We start from the raw sequence: 21,292 nt of genomic DNA, 5'->3' as shown, positions 1-21,292 counted from the left end.
CCCTGAGTGTGAGTCACGCATTTCCTCCAGGCTTGGATTGGACGGTGGCATGCCCTTCCTCCTGCCCCACCCTGATCTGGAAGGATAAATGGAGAGGGAACCTGAGGCTGGGTAGAGAAGATCAAAGACAGCTACAGTGATCCCTCCCAGACCCTGAAGCAGAGTGGCCAAGCCACTAGAGACCTCAAGCTCCTGGAATGGGCCTACTTTCCTACTCCCAGGTTCCTGGCTTGTTCTGCAACCCACAACCCGATAGGCCTAGCCCAGCCCTCACCTCCAACTGGGCCTGCACTGCTCCTCACTGTGTCCAAATGCTGAAGCTGCTGCTGCTGACACTGCCCCTCCTGTGCAGTCTGGTGCATGCAGCCCCTGGTGAGTTCTCCCCTGGGCCCTCCTGTCCCTCTCCCTGACCCTCGTAGCTCACAGGCCAGGGTACTAAGATTGGCCCTGTCCTGTCCCCAGGTCCAGCTCAGCCACGAGAGGGCATTGTGGGGGGACAGGAGGCACCTGAGAACAGGTGGCCCTGGCAGGTGAGCCTGCGTGAATATGACACCTACTGGAAGCATATCTGTGGCGGCTCCCTCATCCACCCACAGTGGGTGCTCACGGCGGCACACTGTGTGGGACCGTGAGTCTCTCTCTGGGCCTGGCAGGGTGGGACAAGGAATGGAGAGGAGAATGGGGTTGGATGGGATCATCAGACACCATCTCTGGATTTCTGGAATAAAAGGACTTACTAAATGAATGTCTCTCTTCTTTAGGAATATCATTGTCCCCAACATGGTCAGAGTAACACTCCAAAAGAAGCACCTCTATGACCATGACAACCTGCTGACTGTGAGCAAAATTATCCCACACCCGGACTTCTACATCGCCCAGAATGGGGCAGACATTGCCCTGCTGAAACTCACAAACCCTGTGAACATTTCCAGCAACATCCACCCTGTCTCCCTGCCTCCTGCCTCCATGACCTTCCCCTCAGGAACATTGTGCTGGGTGACAGGATGGGGCAACATTGGAGAAAATGGTATGTGGTAGAGACAACTGAGGTAAGACAAGAGAGGGCGTGGCCACACCACATCCCCAGCACAGGGCTTCTCTCCATCTTGTAGGATGGAAATCTGAAGACCTAGGAAGTGGGAAGGCATCAGAAAAACAGGGCTCTCAGGTTCCATAAACCACGAGACCCCAGTGTAGCTAGGATAAGTCATTCAGTCCCTCAAATCTCAGACACTTCATGTCTGAAGGGGCCACAGTCTGCTTGTATTTCTGGAATTTGATTGAGAATGAGACCACACTTATCAACAATGTTACACACACACACACACACACACACACACACACGCACGCACGCACGCACGCACGCGCACACACACACACACACACAGAAGCTGGTTACAACTTAAGGGACTTGCATTTCACTGGACGTGTCAGTGACCCGCATTTCATGGGCTGTGGCCCAGGACACAGGTATCCTATGTGGCTGGACAGCTCTCTTGGGAACCTTCAGTGCCAATTTTTCTTCTCCCTAGTGGTCTTGCTTCATTTCCTTTAAAACCTCAGTAGAGCTTCGGGACAGGCCCATGAGCAGGTAGGCCCTGGCTCTGCACCACAGGGTGGATCCAATCTCCTCACACACAGAGGTGGGGCCTGAGAATAGTGTCTGAGATCAGGGCTCCACTGGGATCCTCTACCCAGCCTAGGCCAGAGCCAGCCATGCTGACCTGCCTTCCACTGACCAGACGGGGCGCTAAAGACCCTCAGGAATGTCCTCCTTCTCTGAATAAGGCCAGAAATCCAGGTCCAGCCTGGAGGAAGAAGTCAGGTTGGCAGAGCTGAATAAAGTGGGCCTTAGTCACAGAGGGACTTGTGAGCAGAACTACCCTCAGAGGACAGGGTTAGCTGAGCCCGTCCCAGCCTGGCACCTGGGACCCTGCCACAGGATGGCCTTTCTTTCACCCACAGAAGAGCTGCGGGATCCATTTCCTTTGATGGAGGTGCAAGTTCCCATTGTAGGAAACCGCCTGTGTGAATTGAAGTATCACAACGGTAGCAGCACAGGTGACCATGTCCGCATTGTCCGTAATGACATGCTGTGTGCTGGGACTGAAGGACATGACTCCTGTCAGGTGAGCTCCTGTCCCGTCACCCTGCCACCCCCACCCAGCCTTTATAAGAGTACTGATCCCTGTACTCTCTAGGGTGACTCTGGGGGACCTCTGGTCTACAAGGAAAAAGATACCTGGCTACAGGCAGGTGTGGTGAGCTGGGGAGAAGGCTGCGCACGGCCCAACAGGCCTGGAGTCTACACTCGGGTCACCTATTACTTGGACTGGATCCGCCGCTATGTCCCCAGGGACTTTTGAGTCGCATCCAGGGTGACCTCTGTTGTTTGCAACATGCTGCTTCCTGCCCAGGTGGCATCCCTGCCTTCCTCTCCTGCTCCCCATCCTGAGTCCCAAGTCTGCTCTACCTAAGCCCCTGACCACCCGTGTCCTCCCACTCTGGTAGCTACACTGTGCAGATGGCCACTGTCTGCTGTGGCTCAATAAAATGCATTAAAGCTGCCATGAGTTCTGTTGTTAATCTGGCGTCAAGAGGTGTAAATGAAGTGCCTGGGAGAGTCGGGGTGATGTTGCTTGAGCTTGGGGTAACAGCCGTGGGCCTTGACTGCTACAGTGAGGTGGCTCCTCCTCACCACCCTGTCAGTCATCTTAACTTCTCTCTACACATGTTCATTCCTTCTGTGTAAGGAGCAACTACACCCCACCCTTGGGATCCAGGAAATAGCAGGAAAATTGAAGAGAAAAATAAAGGAGGTGGGAGGGTTGGGAGACTGTTCAGCACGTACAGGTCCTTGTCATTTACACTTACACACACACACACACACACACAAACACACACATACAAACACATACACACACTCCATTTTCATAGTAAAAATAAGCAAATAAATGTAATCTTAAGATCTAAAGATGCATCCGGGCAGTGGTGGCGCACGCCTGTAATCCCAGCACTTGGGAGGCAGAGGCAGGCGGGTTTCTGAGTTCCAGGCTGGCCTGGTCTACAGAGTGAGTCCCAGGACAGCCAGAGCTATAGAAAGAAACCCTGTCTCAAAAAAACCAAATAAAAAAAAAATCAAAAAAAAAAAATCTAAAGATGCTGGGTGCTGGTGGCACATGTCTTTAATACCAGCACTCAGGAAGCAGAGGCAGGGGGATCTCTATGAGTTCAATGCCAGCCTGGTCTATAGAGAGAGTTCCAGGACAGAAAGAACTACATGGAGAAACCCTGCCTCAGAAAAATCAGATAAACAAAAAATACAAAAGATAAACGTAGGACTCAGTAGATAACATAGTCAGTAATGAAGGAAGACGGGAATGAGGTCCCAGAACTGATTTGCAAAAACAAGGAGTCAAAAAAGTCACAACTACTGCACTATTGCAGATACTGGCTGTCCTTTCTCACTGCCTTGTGTGTGTGGGGGGGTGGGGGGCACATGTGTGGAAACCAGATGTCTTAAAAAAAATAATAAAACAAGGCCTCTCACTTGCCTGGGGCTTGCTCAACTAGCCTGGGCTGTCTCATCAGGAGGCCTGAAGTCCTCTGTCTCCACCTGCCCAGCCACAGATCACTAAGGTGCCACCATGCCCAGGGTTTTGTTGTTCCTTTGCTTTTGTTTCCTTTTACATCCTGACCACCTTTAATCCTCCCTGTGCTTCCCCTACCCTCCGCTCCCCTCCCCCTCCTGCCTCCACTTTTCCTCCATTTCCCCTCAGAAAAGATCTGCCTCCCTTGGATATCAGCCAGTTGTCCATATCCAGTTGCAGACTGGGCACCTCCTCTCCTCTTCAGGATAAACAGGGCAACCCAAGAGGAGGAAAGGGTCCCAAAGGCAGGGCAGAGTCAGAGATGGCCCCTGCTCCCTCCCACTGTAGGAGTCCCACAAAAACACCAAACTACACAACTGTCACACATGTGCAGAGGGCCTAGGTCAGGCCCAGGCAGACTCCCTGGTTGGCACTTCAGTCTCTGTGAGCCCAGGTGAGTTGATTCTGTGGCTTTTCTTCTGGTGTCCATAAACCCCTTCCTCAATCCTTCCTCCCCTTTTTCCAGCACTCCTCAGGCTCCATCTGATGTTTGGCTGTGGTATCAGGTGGCACTGACATAAGAATCCTTCCTTCTCTGCCTCTGTTGCAAATTTGATAGAATGAACTCCTTGAGGATTGTCACTTACATTCCCTGATCCTCCCCCACTCCCACCAATGTATGACTAGGGCCAACCAGGACAGATCTTCCCTAGCCACCCTGGGACAATAACAGACCACCAGAGGGCTAATCAGCAGTGTCTTCAGAGACTATTGTTCAGACACAAGGGGGAAACTGTTAGAAATGAGATTAAGTCACCCTGGGCCTGGCAGCACTTGCCTGTGACCCCAGCAGGTCAGAAGCTAGAGCAGGGGTTTGTGAGTTTGAGGCCAGCCTAGGCTTCATGAAAAGACACTGTCTAGAAACAAGGATTTGGAATTAGCTGCTAGTGTGAGCCTTTCCAAAAGTAACTAAAAGCGGAGACTTATGAAAAATGCATCTCATTTATTACGTTTGCTGGATATACTCTACCTCAAGACTGAGGTGCTAAAACCGGAAGTAAAGAATTATAACTGGCCTTGGAAACTCTGGGGCCAACCTTTCCACAGCCATGGCCACGCCTCAAACATCATTCCCAACACCTTCATTTGCTGTCAGTTTACTGAGACAAATACAGGCACAGGCAGCCCAACCCCACACTGGGGTTTCCTGGGCATTCTTGTCAGCAGGGAAGGACAGGCCAGGGAAGAAGGCAGGACAAGGAAGGGTCCAGGAAGGGAAGATCAGAGGAGTCAAGAAGCTGTCTCTGATGTTGGGCAGCAGCTGGGAGACACATCCACTAGATGTGCTGATGGATCCAGGCTAAGGAGCTCTGGACTCTCGAGAAGATTGATGGCAGATCATTGCTGCACTCTACGCCTATGCTGACCACGCCTACCTGTACCCACTTGTTGCTTTTCAGGCAGAGGGGCGGAGGAGTCAGGGAGCAGGGGTGAATGGCATGTCCCCAGCAGATTCACTTCATGCCAGTCACACTGGCCATGACCTCACTCCCTGGGCCTGGAGCAAGTCAAAGTCTCCATTTCCCCATATGTCCTAGATGGGACCAGGATCTCAAGCTATATTTACAGGCATAGCCTTCTATTTTAAGTGGGTTTAAGAGTCTTTAAAAGAGCTTAGAGGGCCTCCAAATTCACAACTACCAAGAACTTCAGAATGTGACTTTGTTTAAAGATAAATTATTTATGTGTGTCATTGAGTTAAAAAACTAAAGCTCTTCCAGCCCCAGGCACTGTGTGAGCCTCAGATTACCGTGTAGACATAGCCAAGTCCAAGAACCACACCACACAAAACCAGTCCCACAAATGGCACAGAAATGGCATCAAGAAACCCTGGTCACAAATACACGAATGTCTTAAGGTGGTCGACCCCATGTTCCTGAAGAACGTGCTCTTTGCCAAGAAGCAGGACAAGAAAAGCCTGAAGAAAATGCAGGCCAACAATGCAAGGCAGTGAGTGCAAGTGCAGAGGCCATCAAGGCCCTGGTGAAGCCTGAGGCCACCAAGCCCAAGATGCTGAAGGGCCCCAGCCACAAACTCAGCCCCCTGGCTTTCATGGCTCACCCCAAGCTTGGGAAGTGGTTTAAAGCTACATGGCCAGGGGGCATAGGCTCTGTTAGACAGAACCCAAGGCTCAATACAGTTCCAGCTAAGGCCCAGGCTTCAGCTCCAGCTCAGACTCCCAAAGGTGCCCAGACCCCTATGAAGGCCCCAAAGAAAAGGCTCCTGCCAGTGTGAAGACAGATGTCCGTAGTGCTGTGACAAACCCACGTACTGTTTGCAGATGACCAGTGTCCTATGCTGTTGTTACAAATAAACTTGAGGCTCTATCTCAAAAACAAAGAAAAGAAAAGAAAAGAAAAGAAAAGAAAAGAAAAATGTCTGAGTGCACCTAGAGGTACCCAGATGAAGAAATGGGGTTCCTTTAAGAGGGCATCCCCTCCCTTCTTCATGGGATAGAGGCAAAAAAGCAGCAGCACCTTCAAACCAGGGCATCCAGGTTGGTTCACTCTTGGCTACTTGCCATCCATGAGACCTGAAAATGTCCTGAATTTTGTGAGCATTTCATTGGTGGCCAAGAAGCCTACCCATGATCCCCTGCACCTGCAAGTCACCACAGACCATTGCTGCTGCCTGTTTGTTTCCACACTGCCAGCTATCCCTCTAGAAGGGACATGGAAGGGGAGACTGTGCAATGTCCCCTCTGTCTCTCCATCTATCCACCCCAGCTGTGCTTACCATTTTGGTGAACATTGCCCCAGCCAGCCAACCAACACTGGTCAGTTGAGTTGAAGATTGAGCTGGCATTTGGCAGAGAGACTGGACTGACATGTGTGGAGGTGACCAGGTGGGCAGTCAACTGCATCAGGGCCACATCAAACCTCTTACTGAATTGGTTGTAGTCGGGGTGGATGATGATCCTGCTGATGTTCAGAAGGTCCTGTTCCTTGTAGAGGTATACTTCCCCCACCTGGACCCGGAACAAGGCTGGGTCAGCATCCTGGCTGTGGGAGGACAGACACTGGTGGCTCAGAGGCAGATGGTCAGGGGTAGCATCGTGTCAACATTCCACACCCAGCAGATGCCCCCAGTGGTGTCTCACCTTTGGATGCAGTGGGCAGCAGTCAGAATCCACTGACGGCGGATGATGGAGCCCCCACAGATGTGCACCCAGGAGCTTGCCTTGTAATCGTAGGTTCTCAGGCTGACCTGCCATGGCCACCTGCCTGGTGGGGTACGGTGACCCCCCACAATGCCCACTGGCTTACTTCTGGAGACAGAGACTAAAAGCATCATGGACAAGTCAGAGAACAAGGACCAGCTTCTTGTTACCGCAACCTTGGACCAGATGTTGAGCCCAAGTGCTCAGGTGACCCCATGAGTAAGCCAGCTGAGGGTCGGGGAAAATGCAGGACTGCCTTCCTGATGCAAAGCAGTAACTGAGGTGAGTCAGGACTTACCAGAGGCAATGAACACGGGGTTTTCCAGGAAGGAGAGAGCCAGGAGCAACAGCTGGAACATCTGCAGGGGGAGGGGGCTCTAGGAAGTGCAGGGCCTCAGCCACTACAGGTGACAAATACTGTGGCTAATCCCACTGCCCACCCACAAAACAACTCTCTTTATCATCTTGAAAAACTGGGTTTGGCTTGGTGGACTTTTCCTGAAACCAAGACAGCACTCAAAATATGGTCCTCTGTATCTCCCTGCTCAGGTTCAAATATTCTTGCCAGAAACTTATAAGAGACCTGAGACCCATGCCCACCCAGCACTTGAAGTCAGGAGAGACATCTGACAGCATCTATGGGCATTTCTGTTTTGGAGCCTGTGCAGATACTGCTGGAGCACGTGTGCACACACGCAGACACACACAGAAACACACACACACACTCACACACACACATACACAAAAAGCAGAAGTCAGGGGTGCTGCCAAACTGGGGCTCTCCCACTTCACATATCCACAGTGTCCCATTAAAATAACCTCAGTCTGGCCACAAACAACCATCTTGTGGCCAAGGCAATGATGCCAAAGAAGCTTCTAGACCTCAGGTAAGAAACTGTCAGGAAGGCTCCCTGCGGTGTCCCTACTGTCCACTTAAGAGGATAAGAAAACCCATTGTCCCCTCCATAGGGGCTGTCAGAGGAAACTCAGAGTCAAGCTGAGAACTCACCTTGGCTCCAGAAACACAAGCTTCTGTCCTATGAGAACCACTCACAGGGTGGTTTTAGAGACACATCCCCACAGACAGGTGGGTTCACCCAGATAGCCTATGGCACAGTTTTTTTGGAGACTAGGTGACAGACGTATATCTCAAGTGAGAACAAGACAGACAATTCCCACAACCCTGGGCAGACAGAAGGGCTTATATTTCTAAACTAGACAAAGGTGACCTGAGGTGAATCCTGGCATTTCCAAACACCATTAACATGTCCAATGTTAGTAAAAAGACAACCAGGGCACCAGAACCTCACAGGAAATGCATAGATGACTATCTTTTTTTAATATATATTTTTATTTTCTATATTCTTTGTTTACAATCCAAAAACTTTCCTCTTCCCCAGTTCCCCCCTCCCCATATATCCCTTAAGTCCTCTTCTCTCCATTCATTCTCCTATCTTTCCCCTCCCTTTTCTCTACCCTGGTACTCCCCTACAATGCTGGATCAAGCCTTTCCAGAATTAGGGCCCTCTTCTTCCTTCTTCATGGGAATCATTTGATATGCAAATTGTATCTTCAGTATTCAGAGCTTCAGGGCTAATTAATATCCACTTATCAATGATTGCATTCCATGTGTATTCTTTTGTAATTGCATTACCTTACTTAGGATGATATTTTCCAGTTCCATCTATTTGCCTAAAAAATTCATGAATTCATTGTTTTTAATTGCTGAATAGTACTCCATTGTGTATATATACCACATTTTCTGTACATAGATGGCTATCTTAATGACTTTATTTATGCTGTAGGCTTAGCACCTGTCCCATGGTCTGCTAACTGGCAAGGTGGAAGTGAGGGCCAATATGGACATGGACATGGAAGCTAGGTGGTAGCTAGCTGGTAGAACATGCTCTTCTGAACAAATCATCTCCATCAGATTATCTGTGACTGATCCCCTAGCTAAACTTGGCAGTGTTGCAAGCATCGTTCTGGTGGTACTGGTTTCCAGGGCATTAAATTCTAAGGAGAGGTCATGGAAAGCATCTGAGGCTTGACACCTTGTGGCAGGGTCAAATACCTGCAAAGAGTGCTGAGAAGACAGAGGTCAAGGAAAAGCCTTGGGTGCAGCAGAGGCTCCTCCACCTACTGAAGATAATCTCACAGTTGAGTCTCTGGAGACTTTTGGAGTTGGACCTATTTTATTTCATATTAAGAGATGAGACTTTGGAAAGTTGTGGCATAAAATGATGTGTTGGGGTATCAAGATGGCAAGGGAAGAAGTAGGCTCATTAGTTTTGTCAGTGTGACTGGTTTACTCATGGTTCTGTTGCTGTAAAGAGACACCATAACCATGACAACTCTTGTAAAGGAAAGCATTTAAGAGGGCCTTGCTAACAGTTTCAGAGTTTAATTCACTGTCATTGTTGTGGAGAGCATGGTGACATGCTGGTAGATATGGTGCTGGAGAAGCAACTGAGAGCTCTACATCTGGATTCAGATCCGCAGACCATAGGCAGAATGAGACTCTGGGTAGGGAATGTGCTTTTGGAAGCCTCAAAGCCCACCCTCAGACACATTTCCTCCAACAAGGCCACCACACCTCCCAATGCTTTCAAATTATGCCACTACCTTGTGACCAAACCCTCAAATATATGAGACTCTGGGACCATTCTTACTCAAACATCCACAGTGACACAACTTAGAACAAACAGGGAAGAGAGGAATTATCTAGATCAGGTTGTTCAATGGACATTTCTAATAAGTGTTGTTTTGGTGATAACTGGTGTGGAAGACCCCACACACTGAATAGCACTATTCCCTAGGCTCCTGAACTTCAAAGAGAGGAGCCAGCTAGCTGAGAACCAGAACAAGGGATCACACAGTTATCCATGACTTTATCCTCTTGCTCCTGTCTGTGGATGTGATGCCTTGAATTCCTGCACTGACTTCTCTGCAATAACAGATTGTGACCTGGAGTCGTGAGCCAAATAAACCATTTCTGCTCAAAGTTGCCTCGTTGGGGTATTTTATCATAGCAACAGAAATGAAACCAGAATAGATGTTTTTTTTTTGTTTGTTTGTTTGGTTTTAGAAACACCAGGTTTCTTGGTGTAGATCTGGCTGACCTGGAACTCACTCTGTAGATCAAGCTAGCCTCCAGGTCAAAGATTCAACTGCCTTAGCCTCTTGAGTGTTGAATTAAAAGCATGTGTCAGCAACACCTGGCTCTGAGAACAGTCATTTCCAATGTTACTCTGCACTAATGGCTCATGCTCTCTGGATCGTGGGGTGCTAGATGCTTAGGGGCCTCATTAGAGAAGGACATCGATCCTGCAGCCATCCATCATCCCCACGCTGGATGAAGACTTCCTGCTGCTGCTTTGGGGTCACCGATCCTCTAAGGAAGCCCAATGAACTAACAGTTTCTCTGGGGAGAGCTTAGGTAGAACCATATTTTGAAGGAGGGGAAAGACAAGTCTCTAAAGGGAAGGAATACTAAACAGAGGACCTCCCCCAATACCCCAGTGACCATGATACAGCTGAGACCAAACAAACAGAGCTAAGCCCAGCCTTGGTTTTTCTCATCATTCCTCTGGTTTGAGGGACTATGTTTTCTTGAGAGCCTTGACTATCTTTAGCACACACCCCACAGCTGAGCTCTCCCCACAGCCTTGGAGTGAGGAGATTGTGTTCAACCTCCAGCTTCCATGAGGTGATGTAATCTTCAGGAGGGGCTCGCCTGCAGGAAGGGCTAGGAACAGCATTCTTAATCCGTCACCCAGGGATGCTCTACAAGGCTCCTGTGTTACTCAATGTCTCCCATGGTCATGGTGCTGTAGGGAGCAAGTTCTAGGCCACACAGGGTTTCAAAAAGAAAAAGCCCTTTGTGTATCTGAAATTTATGTTTGAGTTGTGTGAGGCTAATGTCCTTATTTTGGTTTGTCTTGATGGCTGCATGTCTTTCCAGGTCTCTCCAGTTTTTAATGTCACTTTGCAGGCCTCCCACAGGCATAGGTACCTAGGTTTACTTTGTTTTTGGTTTTGTTTTGTATTGGTTTGTTGCTTTTGTTTTAGATTTCACACAGGATGTGTGATTTATAACAGAACATGATTTGGTGGGGTGCAGAACAGGACAGTGGAAACCCTCAAGTATGAGTTTGTGGGTCTCCTGCTACTTGTCCAGGATACATGCCACAATTGGGAATATATTTTACCCCACAGCCATCAGAGATGAGCCCATTCCCAGCTACTCTGTCATCAAGTCCATTGGTGCTAAACTTGGTGAAAACCCCATACCTTTGAAGTGTTCCTTCCAGTACCCAGGGAACTTGAACCTGACTCTACACGGGGCCTCACTCACTGTTCCTTCTCCTTCAGATCTGTTCAGAGGCACATGAGGAGCTGGCCAGTGTGAACCCTGGCTGCTGAGCCTGGGACTTCCCAGGCGGCCTGCCTGGAGATGAGCTTGGGTAGGACATACAAATCAGAGGTTAATGGCCTCCAGGGAATTATCACCAAGTTCCCTTAGGGCAGCCCATAGAGGTGACAAGCTGCACACATTCCCAAAGAGGCTGCTGTTTCCTATAGGTGTCCAAGAGGAAAGCATTATTATTGGTTTAGTTGTTTCAGCATCTTTATACTTTTGAGACAGGATCTCTGCAGCCCAGGCTAGCCTTGAATTTATGGCCCCTTTCTGTCTGAACCTCTTGAATGCTAGGGTTTTATGTATGAACCACCATACATGGTTCAACTGAGGTACTTTTCAAAGCCCTGAACTGATTAGTTAACTCATCAAAAGCCTTGGAAATTTCTGGTTCTTGCTATCTAAGACTCCACAGAGTGCTAGTCACTGAATCCTGGCCGAACTGCTACATGTGTTTGGCTCCCAAAAAGGCACAGTACAGGACCACTAGCTGGTAAGATGAGGCCTACAGAGCCACTTCTGTGCAGGACAGTGAGGGCAGAAAGAGGGTTTGTATAAATCAGTTGATAAACTGCTGGAGACTAATAATTGTGAGCTAAGGAAAGAAAGCAATTTTCCTTTACAAATATTGGAACAGACACAATTGTTAATGACATATTTAGGAGAGTCACACTTCCCTGAGGTCAGAGAACAGACTGTCATGGATGCTTGGATTTGGTTTTTGTTTTGTTTTGTTTGTGTGTGTGTGTGTGTGTGTGTGTGTGTGTGTGTGTGTGTGTGTGTGTGTGTTTTTCTTTGAAAGCAACTGTAGGCACCTAAAGTTTGAAAACATTTTTATCCTTTAGCTTGTGATGGAGACACATTTTTTGCCCTAAGCAGCCCACTTTTCTTCATCTTAAAATAAGGTGCTTACCACGGAGAGATGGCCAGGGATGTAGCTGGGGTAGTGGTACTTGCCAGCATGCATGTAGTCCTAAGTTCTGCTCCTTGCCCTGTAGAGTCTGAGCATGGTGTGAGTCTGTGATCCTGAGCACTGCAGAGGCAGAGCAGGAAGATCTGAAAATCAACGTCATCCTAGGCTGGGCAGTCGGTCACAGGCCGGCCTGGGCTACACATAATTCCATCCCAAGAAAAACAGATGGGACAGGGAGACAGCACAGCACTGAGAGCATGTGCACACCAACATTGTGAGTGGGTGGTTTCCCAGCGCCCACAAGGTGGCTCACAACCCTCTGTCTCCAGTTGCTGAGGAACTGACATCCTCTTTTGCCCTCTCTGTCCAGGCACACATGTGGTGCACATATATAATCCAGACAAAATACTTAGACACATAAAATGGAATAAAAATCTGAAGGAAAGAAAGATGCTTTTAATTAATGCTAAATACAGGTTAACACTTTGAATTCTCCCAGATTTTTGTTCCAACGAAGTACGTTTTACCCAAGGAGTTGCTTGCCTCTTTCTTTTGTAGGCGTGGTACTGAAGACTAAACCCAATGCTAGACAAGTGTCCCAGCCCTGAGCTCCATCCCCAGGAGTCCTAAGGATTTTCTGGTCCAATGCTGTCATCCTCTTTATTCCTGTTTTGAGACAGGGTCTCACATAGTCTTGGATTTGACAGTCAAAGATGACTTTGAATTTCTGATCCACCTGCCTCCGCCTCCTGAGTGCTGGTATTACAGGCCTGCACTGCCATGCTGTTTTACGCAGTGTTGGGATTGAACCCTGGGGAAGCTCTCTGTCAACTGAGCTCCGTCCCCAGCCCACTGGTGATTCTCACAGCCAAGCATTAATTCTCCCGTAATAAATAATTTAATGAAAACTTCCACCTCCAGAATTCTATAATAAAAATTTTAAGGTCATCTGGGTGTGGTCGCAGCACTCACGAGGCAGTGGCAGGAAGATGGCTGAGTTGTAAAGCGAGCCCAGGCTTTTTTTTAATTTAATTTTTATTCAATATATTCTTTATTTACATTTCAAAGGATTTCCCCTTTCCTGGATCCCCCTACCTGAAAGTTTCATAAGCCCTCTTCCATCCCCCAGTTCCCCAATTAACCCCTTCCCGCTTCCCTGTCCAGTATTGCCCTACATTGCTGCACTGAGGCTTTCCAGGACTAGGGGCCTCTCCTTCCTTCTTCTTGGGCATTATGTGACATGTAAATTGTTTATAGTGAGGTCAAGGCCAGCCCAGTCTTTATAGTGAGTTTCAAGCCAGCCAGAACCACACACTGAGACCCTGTCTCAAAACAAACAAACAAACAAAAACAAACACACAACAACCAAACAATAACAACCACAACCACATTGCTGTACTTCTCAGAAATCTTTGTTAGTGTTTTTCTGGGATCTCCATGAACATGGCGTGTCAATGTCCCCATTTGTGGCCACATGCCTCTGACACTGTAATTCTACATCCTTGCACTCAGTTGATTAAGTTCTTCTATAAACCATGCATATAAGCATTTGGAGTAGTAGCTCATACCTATAATCCCAACATTTAAAAGGACTTTGAAAGTGAGACCACTCTAAGCTATAGAGAGGGAGACCTTGCTTCAAATTAAAATACAAAGAGCAAAATCAAAAAAACAAAAACAAAAAACTTCACACTTGTTTTACGAGGTATTTTTCTAGGTGATTTTTAGTCTCTTCAACTTATACTCTGCCTTCTTGTCTAGCTCGTCATTATCAGTGACAAGAAGTTATATTTATTTAATGTGTTGAGTCTTGTGCTAGTAATGACTTCTGAAAAAAGCATCCTCCTGCAGCCCTGGGTCTCTAACAGTGGCCATAGTCACTCGGAGGCAAGCTGTGTGGACGGCCACCTGTGTCTTCCAATGTGGAGGGTGAATCCATCTCCTCCTTGGACTCTTTACACCTTTTGCTTATTTCCTAGTTAGCCTGCCGTCCAGATACTCATGCTGGTGGATGCAGGGAGGCAGCTGTTCTCATCTGCCCTTCACCTTCCATCCTCAGACAGCACGTTTGCTGTGGGTTTGGTGAGATCCCAGAAATTTACCAAGAGTTTCATCACAATTGGTGGTAGAGTTTATCTACCAGAAGAGTGGAGGGCTTGGGTTGGGGTGATAGCTCAGTTGATAAAATGTCTGCCTTGAAAGCCTGAGGAACCAAGTCTGATGTTTGTATTCCTGGTTGAGGATGGAGACAGAAAGATCCCTAAGGCCTGCTTGACGGCCAGGCTGTCTGAATCAGTGAATTCCAGGCCAGGGAAAACCCTATCTCAGAACATTAGGTGGACAGCACCTGAGGAACAACAGCTGTGTTTGTCCTCTGACCTCCACATGCTGGTGCACACTCAAACACACACACTCACACTTACACTCACACTCACAAAGAGACACACAGACACACACAAACAACACTCACACAGACACATACTCACAGAGACACAGACACACACAAATACACACTCGCACACATACAAACACACACACTTGCACATCTAAAATAAAAAAGTGCTGATGGTCAGGAGTGGTGGTGGACTCCTTTAATCCGAGCACTCATGCAGATCTCTGTGAGTCTGAGACCTGCCTGGTCTACATAGTGAGTTCCAGGCCAGCCAGAGCTACATAGCTAGATTCTGTCTCAAAAAAATAATAATTGTTTTCAGTTTATTATTTCTGACAGCTTTGCTGAAATGTGATTTCCATGACATATAATTCACCCACTTAAAGAGTATAATCCGGCTGATCATGATAGTGCATGCCTATAATCCTAACACTTACACTTGGGAGGCTAAGGCCTGAGGATTGCTTAGAGTTCAAGGTTAGCCTGGACTATGGTGTGAGACCGTGCCTCAAAAACAAACCATAGAGAGGAGAGAGGTCGGGTCAGCGTGTCACCTGGCAGGAGTCACAGCCCTCCATCCCAGCACAAAGCATGTCATCTTTGATGAACCTGGTAGTGCTGTCCGAGGAAGAATTGGTCAGGTACTTCTTCTCACAGTCATGATTGTCCACAAAGGGGACCTCCACTTCCCTCAGGTGATAGGGCAGAGGCAGTGGCCCTGTGGAGAAAAGCCAGTGAGGACCAAAGCTGGAGGCTTCTGCCTCTTCCCGCCAGTTCTGCCAAAGGACACAGTGTCTTCCCAATACCCACTGTGGTTCTCGATGACACCCCAGCCAGCCACCCAGCAGGTCTTCTTTGAGGAGATCCTCGGGGAGGCAGCAGAGAGGAAAACATGGTGGACATGCTCAGACAGCACAACTGGGGTGTCCAGTTTCAGCAGAGCAATGTCTGCCTCCCCAGCTACAGACATCTTGTCACTAAACATGGGGTGGCAGATGATCTTGGCCACCTTCACAGCTGATTGTTTTCATAGAGGAAACTATCCAACTTGGATTCTAAAGTCAAAGCCCTCTATCTTTGTCCTGGGAGACAGGGCCTGAGGAGTAGCGAAAATCATTACCAGCAGACACTTAAGGATCAGTCAGAACAGACGTGGTGATCAGGAGGGTGTCAGAAATCCTGCCTTCCGCAGGAAGACAAGTACCTCACCAAGTATCACCCACCTCCCAACACCCATCTGCTCTCAAGCAAGAGAACTGGTGACCCCACTCATGGCTGTACGCAGTGGGAAGCAGTTAGCACCCACTGAGGGTGGATGAGAGACCCCCACAGATGTGTTCCCATATGCTGTGCTTCAGGTTGTAGAACCGCAGGCTGACCTGGGATGGGAATCAGCAGACTGAGACATGGCAGCCCCCAAGGATGCCTAACAACTACTCTCCTGAGCCAAGGTCTGTGGAAGTAAGTAGGGTCATCAGACGCTGGGAATCAGGGAGATTTCTGGCAAATCGACAGTCTGACATAACCCCACGGTATCTGGAACAGGACTCTGAGACTGGGACTACATAAGGGATCCCAGAGAGAACTCACCAGGAGACAGAGGCATTGGGCTCCCCAGACAGGGGAGTGAGAAACAGAAGTCCCAGCGTCCCCAAGCACAGATCACAGAGATTTCTGGTCCCACACACAGGCTTCTGCAGCCAGGAGACCTGAGGACAAAGGTGCTAATGATCAGTAGGTCAAGGAAATTCAGAGTAGACTGGATGAACAAGAGAGTAGTCAGCCAGGAAGAGGTGCAGGGGTGACAATTGCCTGAGGGGAGGCTGGTGGCCTCTCTGCCATCCCCCTTTCTCTGTGTTGCCTCTGCTCTGGAGCACACAAGACAAAATAAGCAGAAGCTCCTGACCAGCAGACAGGGCGCAGAGGCCACAGGACAGGGTTTACCACAGATCTGGGTCTAATGTAGCAGAGGGTTGACAGCGCCCCTTCGTGGCGCAGATGCTTGGCCTTGAGTGTGAGTCCCCCATTTCCTCCAGGCTTGGATTGGACAGTGGCATGCCCTTCCTCCTGCCCCACCCTGATCTGGAAGGATAAATGGAGAGGGAACCTGAGGCTGGGTAGAGAAGATCAAAGACAGCTACAGTGATCTCTCCCAGACCCTGAAGCAGAGTGGCCAAGCCACTAGAGACCTCAAGCTCCTGGAATGGGCCTACCTTCCTGCTCCCAGGTTCCTGGCTTGTTCTGCACCCCACAACCCGATAGACATAGGACTGCTCCTCACTATGTCCAAATGCTGAAGCTGCTGCTGCTGACACTGCCCCTCCTGTGCAGTCTGGTGCATGCAGCCCCTGGTGAGTTCTGCCCTGGGCCCTCCCTGTCCCTCTCACTGACCCTCATGGCTCATAGGCCAGGGTATTAAGATTGGCCCTGTCCTGTCCCCAGGTCCAGCTCAGCCACGAGAGGGCATTGTGGGGGGGGACAGGAGGCACCTGAGAACAGGTGGCCCTGGCAGGTGAGCCTGCGTAAAAAAGGCACCTACTGGAACCACACCTGTGGCGGCTCCCTCATCCACCCACAGTGGGTGCTCACGGCGGCACACTGTGTGGGACCGTGAGTCTCTCTGGGCCTGGCAGGGTGGGACAAGGAATGGGGAGGAGAGTGGGGTAGGATGGGATCATCACACACCATCTCTGGCTTTCTGGAATAACAATGACTTACCAAATGTATGTTTCTTCTCTTTAGGAAAATCCTTGGCACCAACATGGTCAGAGTAACACTCCAAAAGAAGTACCTCTATGACCATGACAACCTGCTGACTGTGAGCAAAATTATCCCACACCCTGACTTCTACATCTTCCAGAATGGGGCAGACATTGCCCTGCTGAAACTCACAAACCCTGTGAATATTTCCAGCAATATCCGCCCTGTCTCCCTGCCTCCCGCCTCCACAACCTTCCCCTCAGGAACATTGTGCTGGGTGACAGGCTGGGGTGACATTGGAAAAAAAGGTATGTGGTAGAGACAACTTAGGAGAGACAAGAAAGGGCGTGGCCACACCACATCCCCAGCACAGGGCTTCCCTCCATCTTGTAGGATGGAAATCTGAAGACCTAGGAAGTGGGAAGGCATCAGAAAAACAGGGCTCTCGGGTCCCATAAGCCAGGAGACCCCAGTGTAGCTAGGATAAGTCATTCGGTCCCTTGAATCTCAGATGCTTCATGTATGAAGGGGCCACAGTCTGCTTGTATTTCAGGGATTTGATGGAGAGGAAGGCCACACTTACCAACAATGTTACACACACACACACACACACACACACACACACACACACACACACACACACACGGACGGACGGACGGACGGACAGACGCTGGTTACAACTTAAGGGACTGGCATTTCACAGGCCATATCAGTGACCTGCTTTTTAGGAGCTGTGGCCCAGGCCTGAGGTATTGTGGGTGGCTGGACAGGGAACCTTCAGAACCAATTTCTCTTCTACCTGGGGTCTTGCTTCATTTCCTTTGACAACTCAGAGTAGAGCTTTGGGGACAGGGCCATGAGGAGGCAGGCCTTGGCTATGGACACAGAGTGGATCTAATCTCCTCACAAACAGAGGTGGAGCCTGAGAATAGTGTCCAGGACTAGGGCTCCACTGAGATCCTCTACCCAGCCTAGGCCAGAGACAGCCATGCTGACCTGCCTTCCACTGACCAGACAGGGTACTAAACACCCTCAGGACTGTCCACCATCTCTGAATAAGGTCAGAAATCCAGGTCCAGCCTGGAGGAAGAAGCCAGGTTGGCAGAGCTGAATGAAGTGGGTCTGAGTCACAGAGGGACTTGTGAGCAGAACTACCCTCAGAGAACAGGGTTAGCTGAGCCCGTCCCAGCCTGGCACCTGGGATCCTGCCTCAGGATGGTCTTTCTTTCACCCACAGAAGAGCTGCCGCCACCATTTCCTTTGATGGAGGTGGAAGTTCCCATTGTAGGAAACCGCCTCTGTGACTTGATGTATCACAAAGGTCTCAGCACAGGTGACCATGTCCGCATTGTCCATGATGACATGCTGTGTGCTGGGAAAGAAGGACATGGCTTCTACAAGGTGAGCCCTCCCACTCAGGTAGCTACACTGTGCAGGTGGCCACTCTCTGCTGTGGCTCAATAAAATGCATTAAAGGAGCTGTGAGTTGTGTTGTCAATCTGGAGTCAAGAGGAATAAATGAAGTGCCTAGGAGTGTTGGGGTGATGTTGCTGGACCTTGGGGTGACAGCCATGGGCTTTGGCTGCTACAGTGAGGTGCATCCTCCTCACCACCCTGTCTGTCATCTTAACTTCTCTCTACACACATTCATTTGTTCTGGGTAAGGAGCAACCACCCTTGACATCCAGGAAATAGGAGGAAGATTTTAAGAGATAAATATATGGTGTGGAAGGGTTGGTTCAGCAGGTAAAGGTCTTTGTCATTTACACCTACACACACACACACACACACACACACACAGACACATACCATGATTACAGTAAAAATAAGCAAATAAATGTAATCTTAAAATCTACAGATGCTGGGGGTTGGCACATGCCTTTAATCTCAGCATTCAGGAGGCAAAGGCAGGGGGATCTCTATGAGTTCCATGCCAGCCTGATCTATAGAGAGAGTTCCAGGATACCCAGAACTACATGGAGAAATTCTGCCTCAGAAAAAAAAAAAAAACAGATTAAAAAAACCCAAAAGATAAACCTGACTCAGTAGATGACACAGTCAGTAAAACAGGAAGATGGGAGTTAGGTCCCAGAACTGATTTGAAATAAAAAGGATTAATAAGCCATGACCAAAGCCCTAGCCCCAGGGAACTGGAAACATGTACCTAGAGACATGAGTGAACTCCCAACAAAACCAGAACACCCCAATTTGTTGTGGAGTTGATTTCTTTTGGCAGGGCATGTCATTTTGGGTGTTTGTTTATATTTTGTTTTTCAAGATAGGGTTTCTCTGTGTAGTCTTGGTTGTCCTTGGTTGTCCTTGGTGGTCCTTGCTCTGTAGACCAGGCTGGCCTTGAACTCATAGAGATCCTTCTGCCCCTGCTCCCAAGTGCTGGGATTAAAAGAGTGACTCATAACCACAGTGCTGGGAAAATCAGAACAAAGCAAAGAAAAAATTAAGAAAGATAGTGCTGTGAGGAATGACATCAACGGTTGACCTCTGACCTTCACATGGACACACAGACATGTGCACACATACAGAGAAAAGGGGGAAGAGGACTGAGGACTGCAAGGCTTCACATAAACAAACCAAGAAATGTAGCACAGCCTGCACCCTTCCCCTCAGCCAGGCACACTCCTCCATCTTACCTGCGGGTGACAGGAGACATCCTTTCTTGTCAGATTAACAGTTAGTTCCCATGATTGTGTCCAGTGGGGACTGTCCTGGAGGCTCACCTTCCCACAGACACTGCCACACTCAGGTCAACTCCATTCCTGCTGTTTGAAATGCCTTGTGAGGGTTGCAGTCAGCTGCAGCCGGGGACCTTAGCCTGTCCCCATTCAGGGTTCTCAGGCCATTACTGTTCCTGTGCATGTAGGTGTCTGGTGCCTGGAACCTGCTGTTAAAGGCGTGGCTGAGATCTTGGGGTAACAGATCTCCATTTGTCTAAACAATAGAAAACTGCTCCCTTGGTGAAGTGTGTCTTCATCTCCCTTCAGTAGTCAAAAAAGTCACAAGTACTGCACTATTGCAGATACTGACTGCCCTTTCTCACTGCCGGGTGTTTGTGTGTGTGTGTGTGTGTGTGTGTGTGTGTGTGTGTGTGTGTATGCACACAAGTGTGGAAACCAAATGCCTAAAAGAATGAATGAATGAATAAATAAATAAATAAATAAATAAATAAATAAATAAATAAATAAATAAATAAAACAAGGCCTCTCACTTGCCTGGGGCTTGCTCAATTAGCCTGGGCTGGCTCATCAGGAGGCCTGAAGTCCTCTGTCTCCACCTGCCCAACCACAGGATCACTAAGGTGCCACCATGCCCAGGATTTTTCTTGTTCCTTTGCTTTTGTTTCCTTTTACATCCTGACCACCTTTAATCCTCCCTGTGCTTCCCCTCCCTTCCCCTCCCCCTCCTGCCTCCACTCTTCCTCCATTTCCCCTCAGAAAAGAGCCGCCTCCCTTGGATATCAGCCAGCTATGCATATCCAGTTGCAGACTGGGCACCTCCTCTCCTCTTCAGGATAAACAGGACAACCCAAGAGGAGGAAAGGGTCCCAAAGGTAGGGTAGAGTCAGAGATGGCCCCTGCTCCCTCCCACTGTGGGAGTCCCACAAAAACAGCAAACTACACAACTGTCACACATGTGCAGAGGGCCTAGGTCAGGCCCATGCAGGCTCCCTGGTGGGCACTTCAGTCTCTGTGAGCCCAGGTGAGTTGATTCTGTGGCTTTCGTGTGGTGTCCTTCACCCCTTCTTCAATCCTTCCTCCCCTCTTCCCAGCATTCCTCAGGCTGCATCTGAGGTTTGGCTGTGGGTCTCTGCATCTGTTTCTGTCAGCTCCTGGGGGAAGCCTCTCTGATGACAGCTGGGCTAGGCAAGACTCTCTGAGGACAGCAGAGTATCACTGGGAATCATTTCATTGACTTTTTCAATGTTTTTCCAGTCGTCTTTGGTTCTGCAGCTGGCCACAGAACTGGCTGATTCCTAGTCTTTTTTGAATACAGTCTACCCCCAAAGTCCTGCTCAGTAAGATATCGGCCATAGCCCTGTGTG

General features: G+C 49.0%; 3 protein-coding genes and 4 pseudogenes across 3 annotated transcripts in view; 4 read left to right on the top strand and 3 right to left on the bottom strand.

Moving 5' to 3' along the window:
• The window catches only part of LOC127693941 (tryptase-like), a 141,957-nt gene extending 139,547 nt beyond the window's left edge, over nucleotides 1–2,410 (top strand). Inside the window, exons 3-7 of the mRNA XM_052195254.1 lie at nucleotides 243–372; nucleotides 463–628; nucleotides 762–1,027; nucleotides 1,966–2,129; nucleotides 2,202–2,410. Of these exons, the coding sequence (XP_052051214.1) occupies nucleotides 243–372; nucleotides 463–628; nucleotides 762–1,027; nucleotides 1,966–2,129; nucleotides 2,202–2,366 (891 nt within the window). The 3' untranslated portion in view covers nucleotides 2,367–2,410. The remainder of the gene's footprint in view (nucleotides 1–242; nucleotides 373–462; nucleotides 629–761; nucleotides 1,028–1,965; nucleotides 2,130–2,201) is intronic.
• LOC127693942 (tryptase-like) overlaps nucleotides 1–2,560 on the top strand; it is a 176,114-nt pseudogene extending 173,554 nt beyond the window's left edge.
• The window catches only part of LOC127693937 (tryptase-like), a 158,217-nt gene extending 139,497 nt beyond the window's left edge, over nucleotides 1–18,720 (top strand). Inside the window, exon 7 of the mRNA XM_052195242.1 lies at nucleotides 18,655–18,720. The gene's annotated coding sequence lies outside the window, so the exon portion shown is untranslated. The remainder of the gene's footprint in view (nucleotides 1–18,654) is intronic.
• On the bottom strand, nucleotides 6,304–7,204 carry LOC127694479 (serine protease 28-like). Its single transcript, XM_052195983.1, has 4 exons — nucleotides 7,109–7,204; nucleotides 6,751–6,931; nucleotides 6,387–6,652; nucleotides 6,304–6,311 (listed from the first exon to the last, which is right to left on the bottom strand). The coding sequence occupies exons 1-4, from the start codon at nucleotides 7,167–7,169 to the stop codon at nucleotides 6,304–6,306; spliced, it is 516 nt and encodes a 171-aa protein (XP_052051943.1). The 5' UTR covers nucleotides 7,170–7,204.
• On the bottom strand, nucleotides 11,314–11,436 carry LOC127695667 (uncharacterized; annotated as a pseudogene).
• On the bottom strand, nucleotides 12,881–16,377 carry LOC127694478 (mastin-like; annotated as a pseudogene).
• LOC127694477 (tryptase-like) lies at nucleotides 16,646–18,944 on the top strand (annotated as a pseudogene).
• Nucleotides 18,945–21,292: the final 2,348 nt, after the last annotated feature.

The sequence above is a fragment of the Apodemus sylvaticus genome, chromosome 10, assembly GCF_947179515.1.
Source record: "Apodemus sylvaticus chromosome 10, mApoSyl1.1, whole genome shotgun sequence".
Lineage (NCBI taxonomy): Eukaryota > Metazoa > Chordata > Mammalia > Rodentia > Muridae > Apodemus > Apodemus sylvaticus.
The sequence above is the reverse complement of the archived record's forward strand: the minus strand, read 5'-3'. Positions and strand labels throughout refer to the sequence as shown.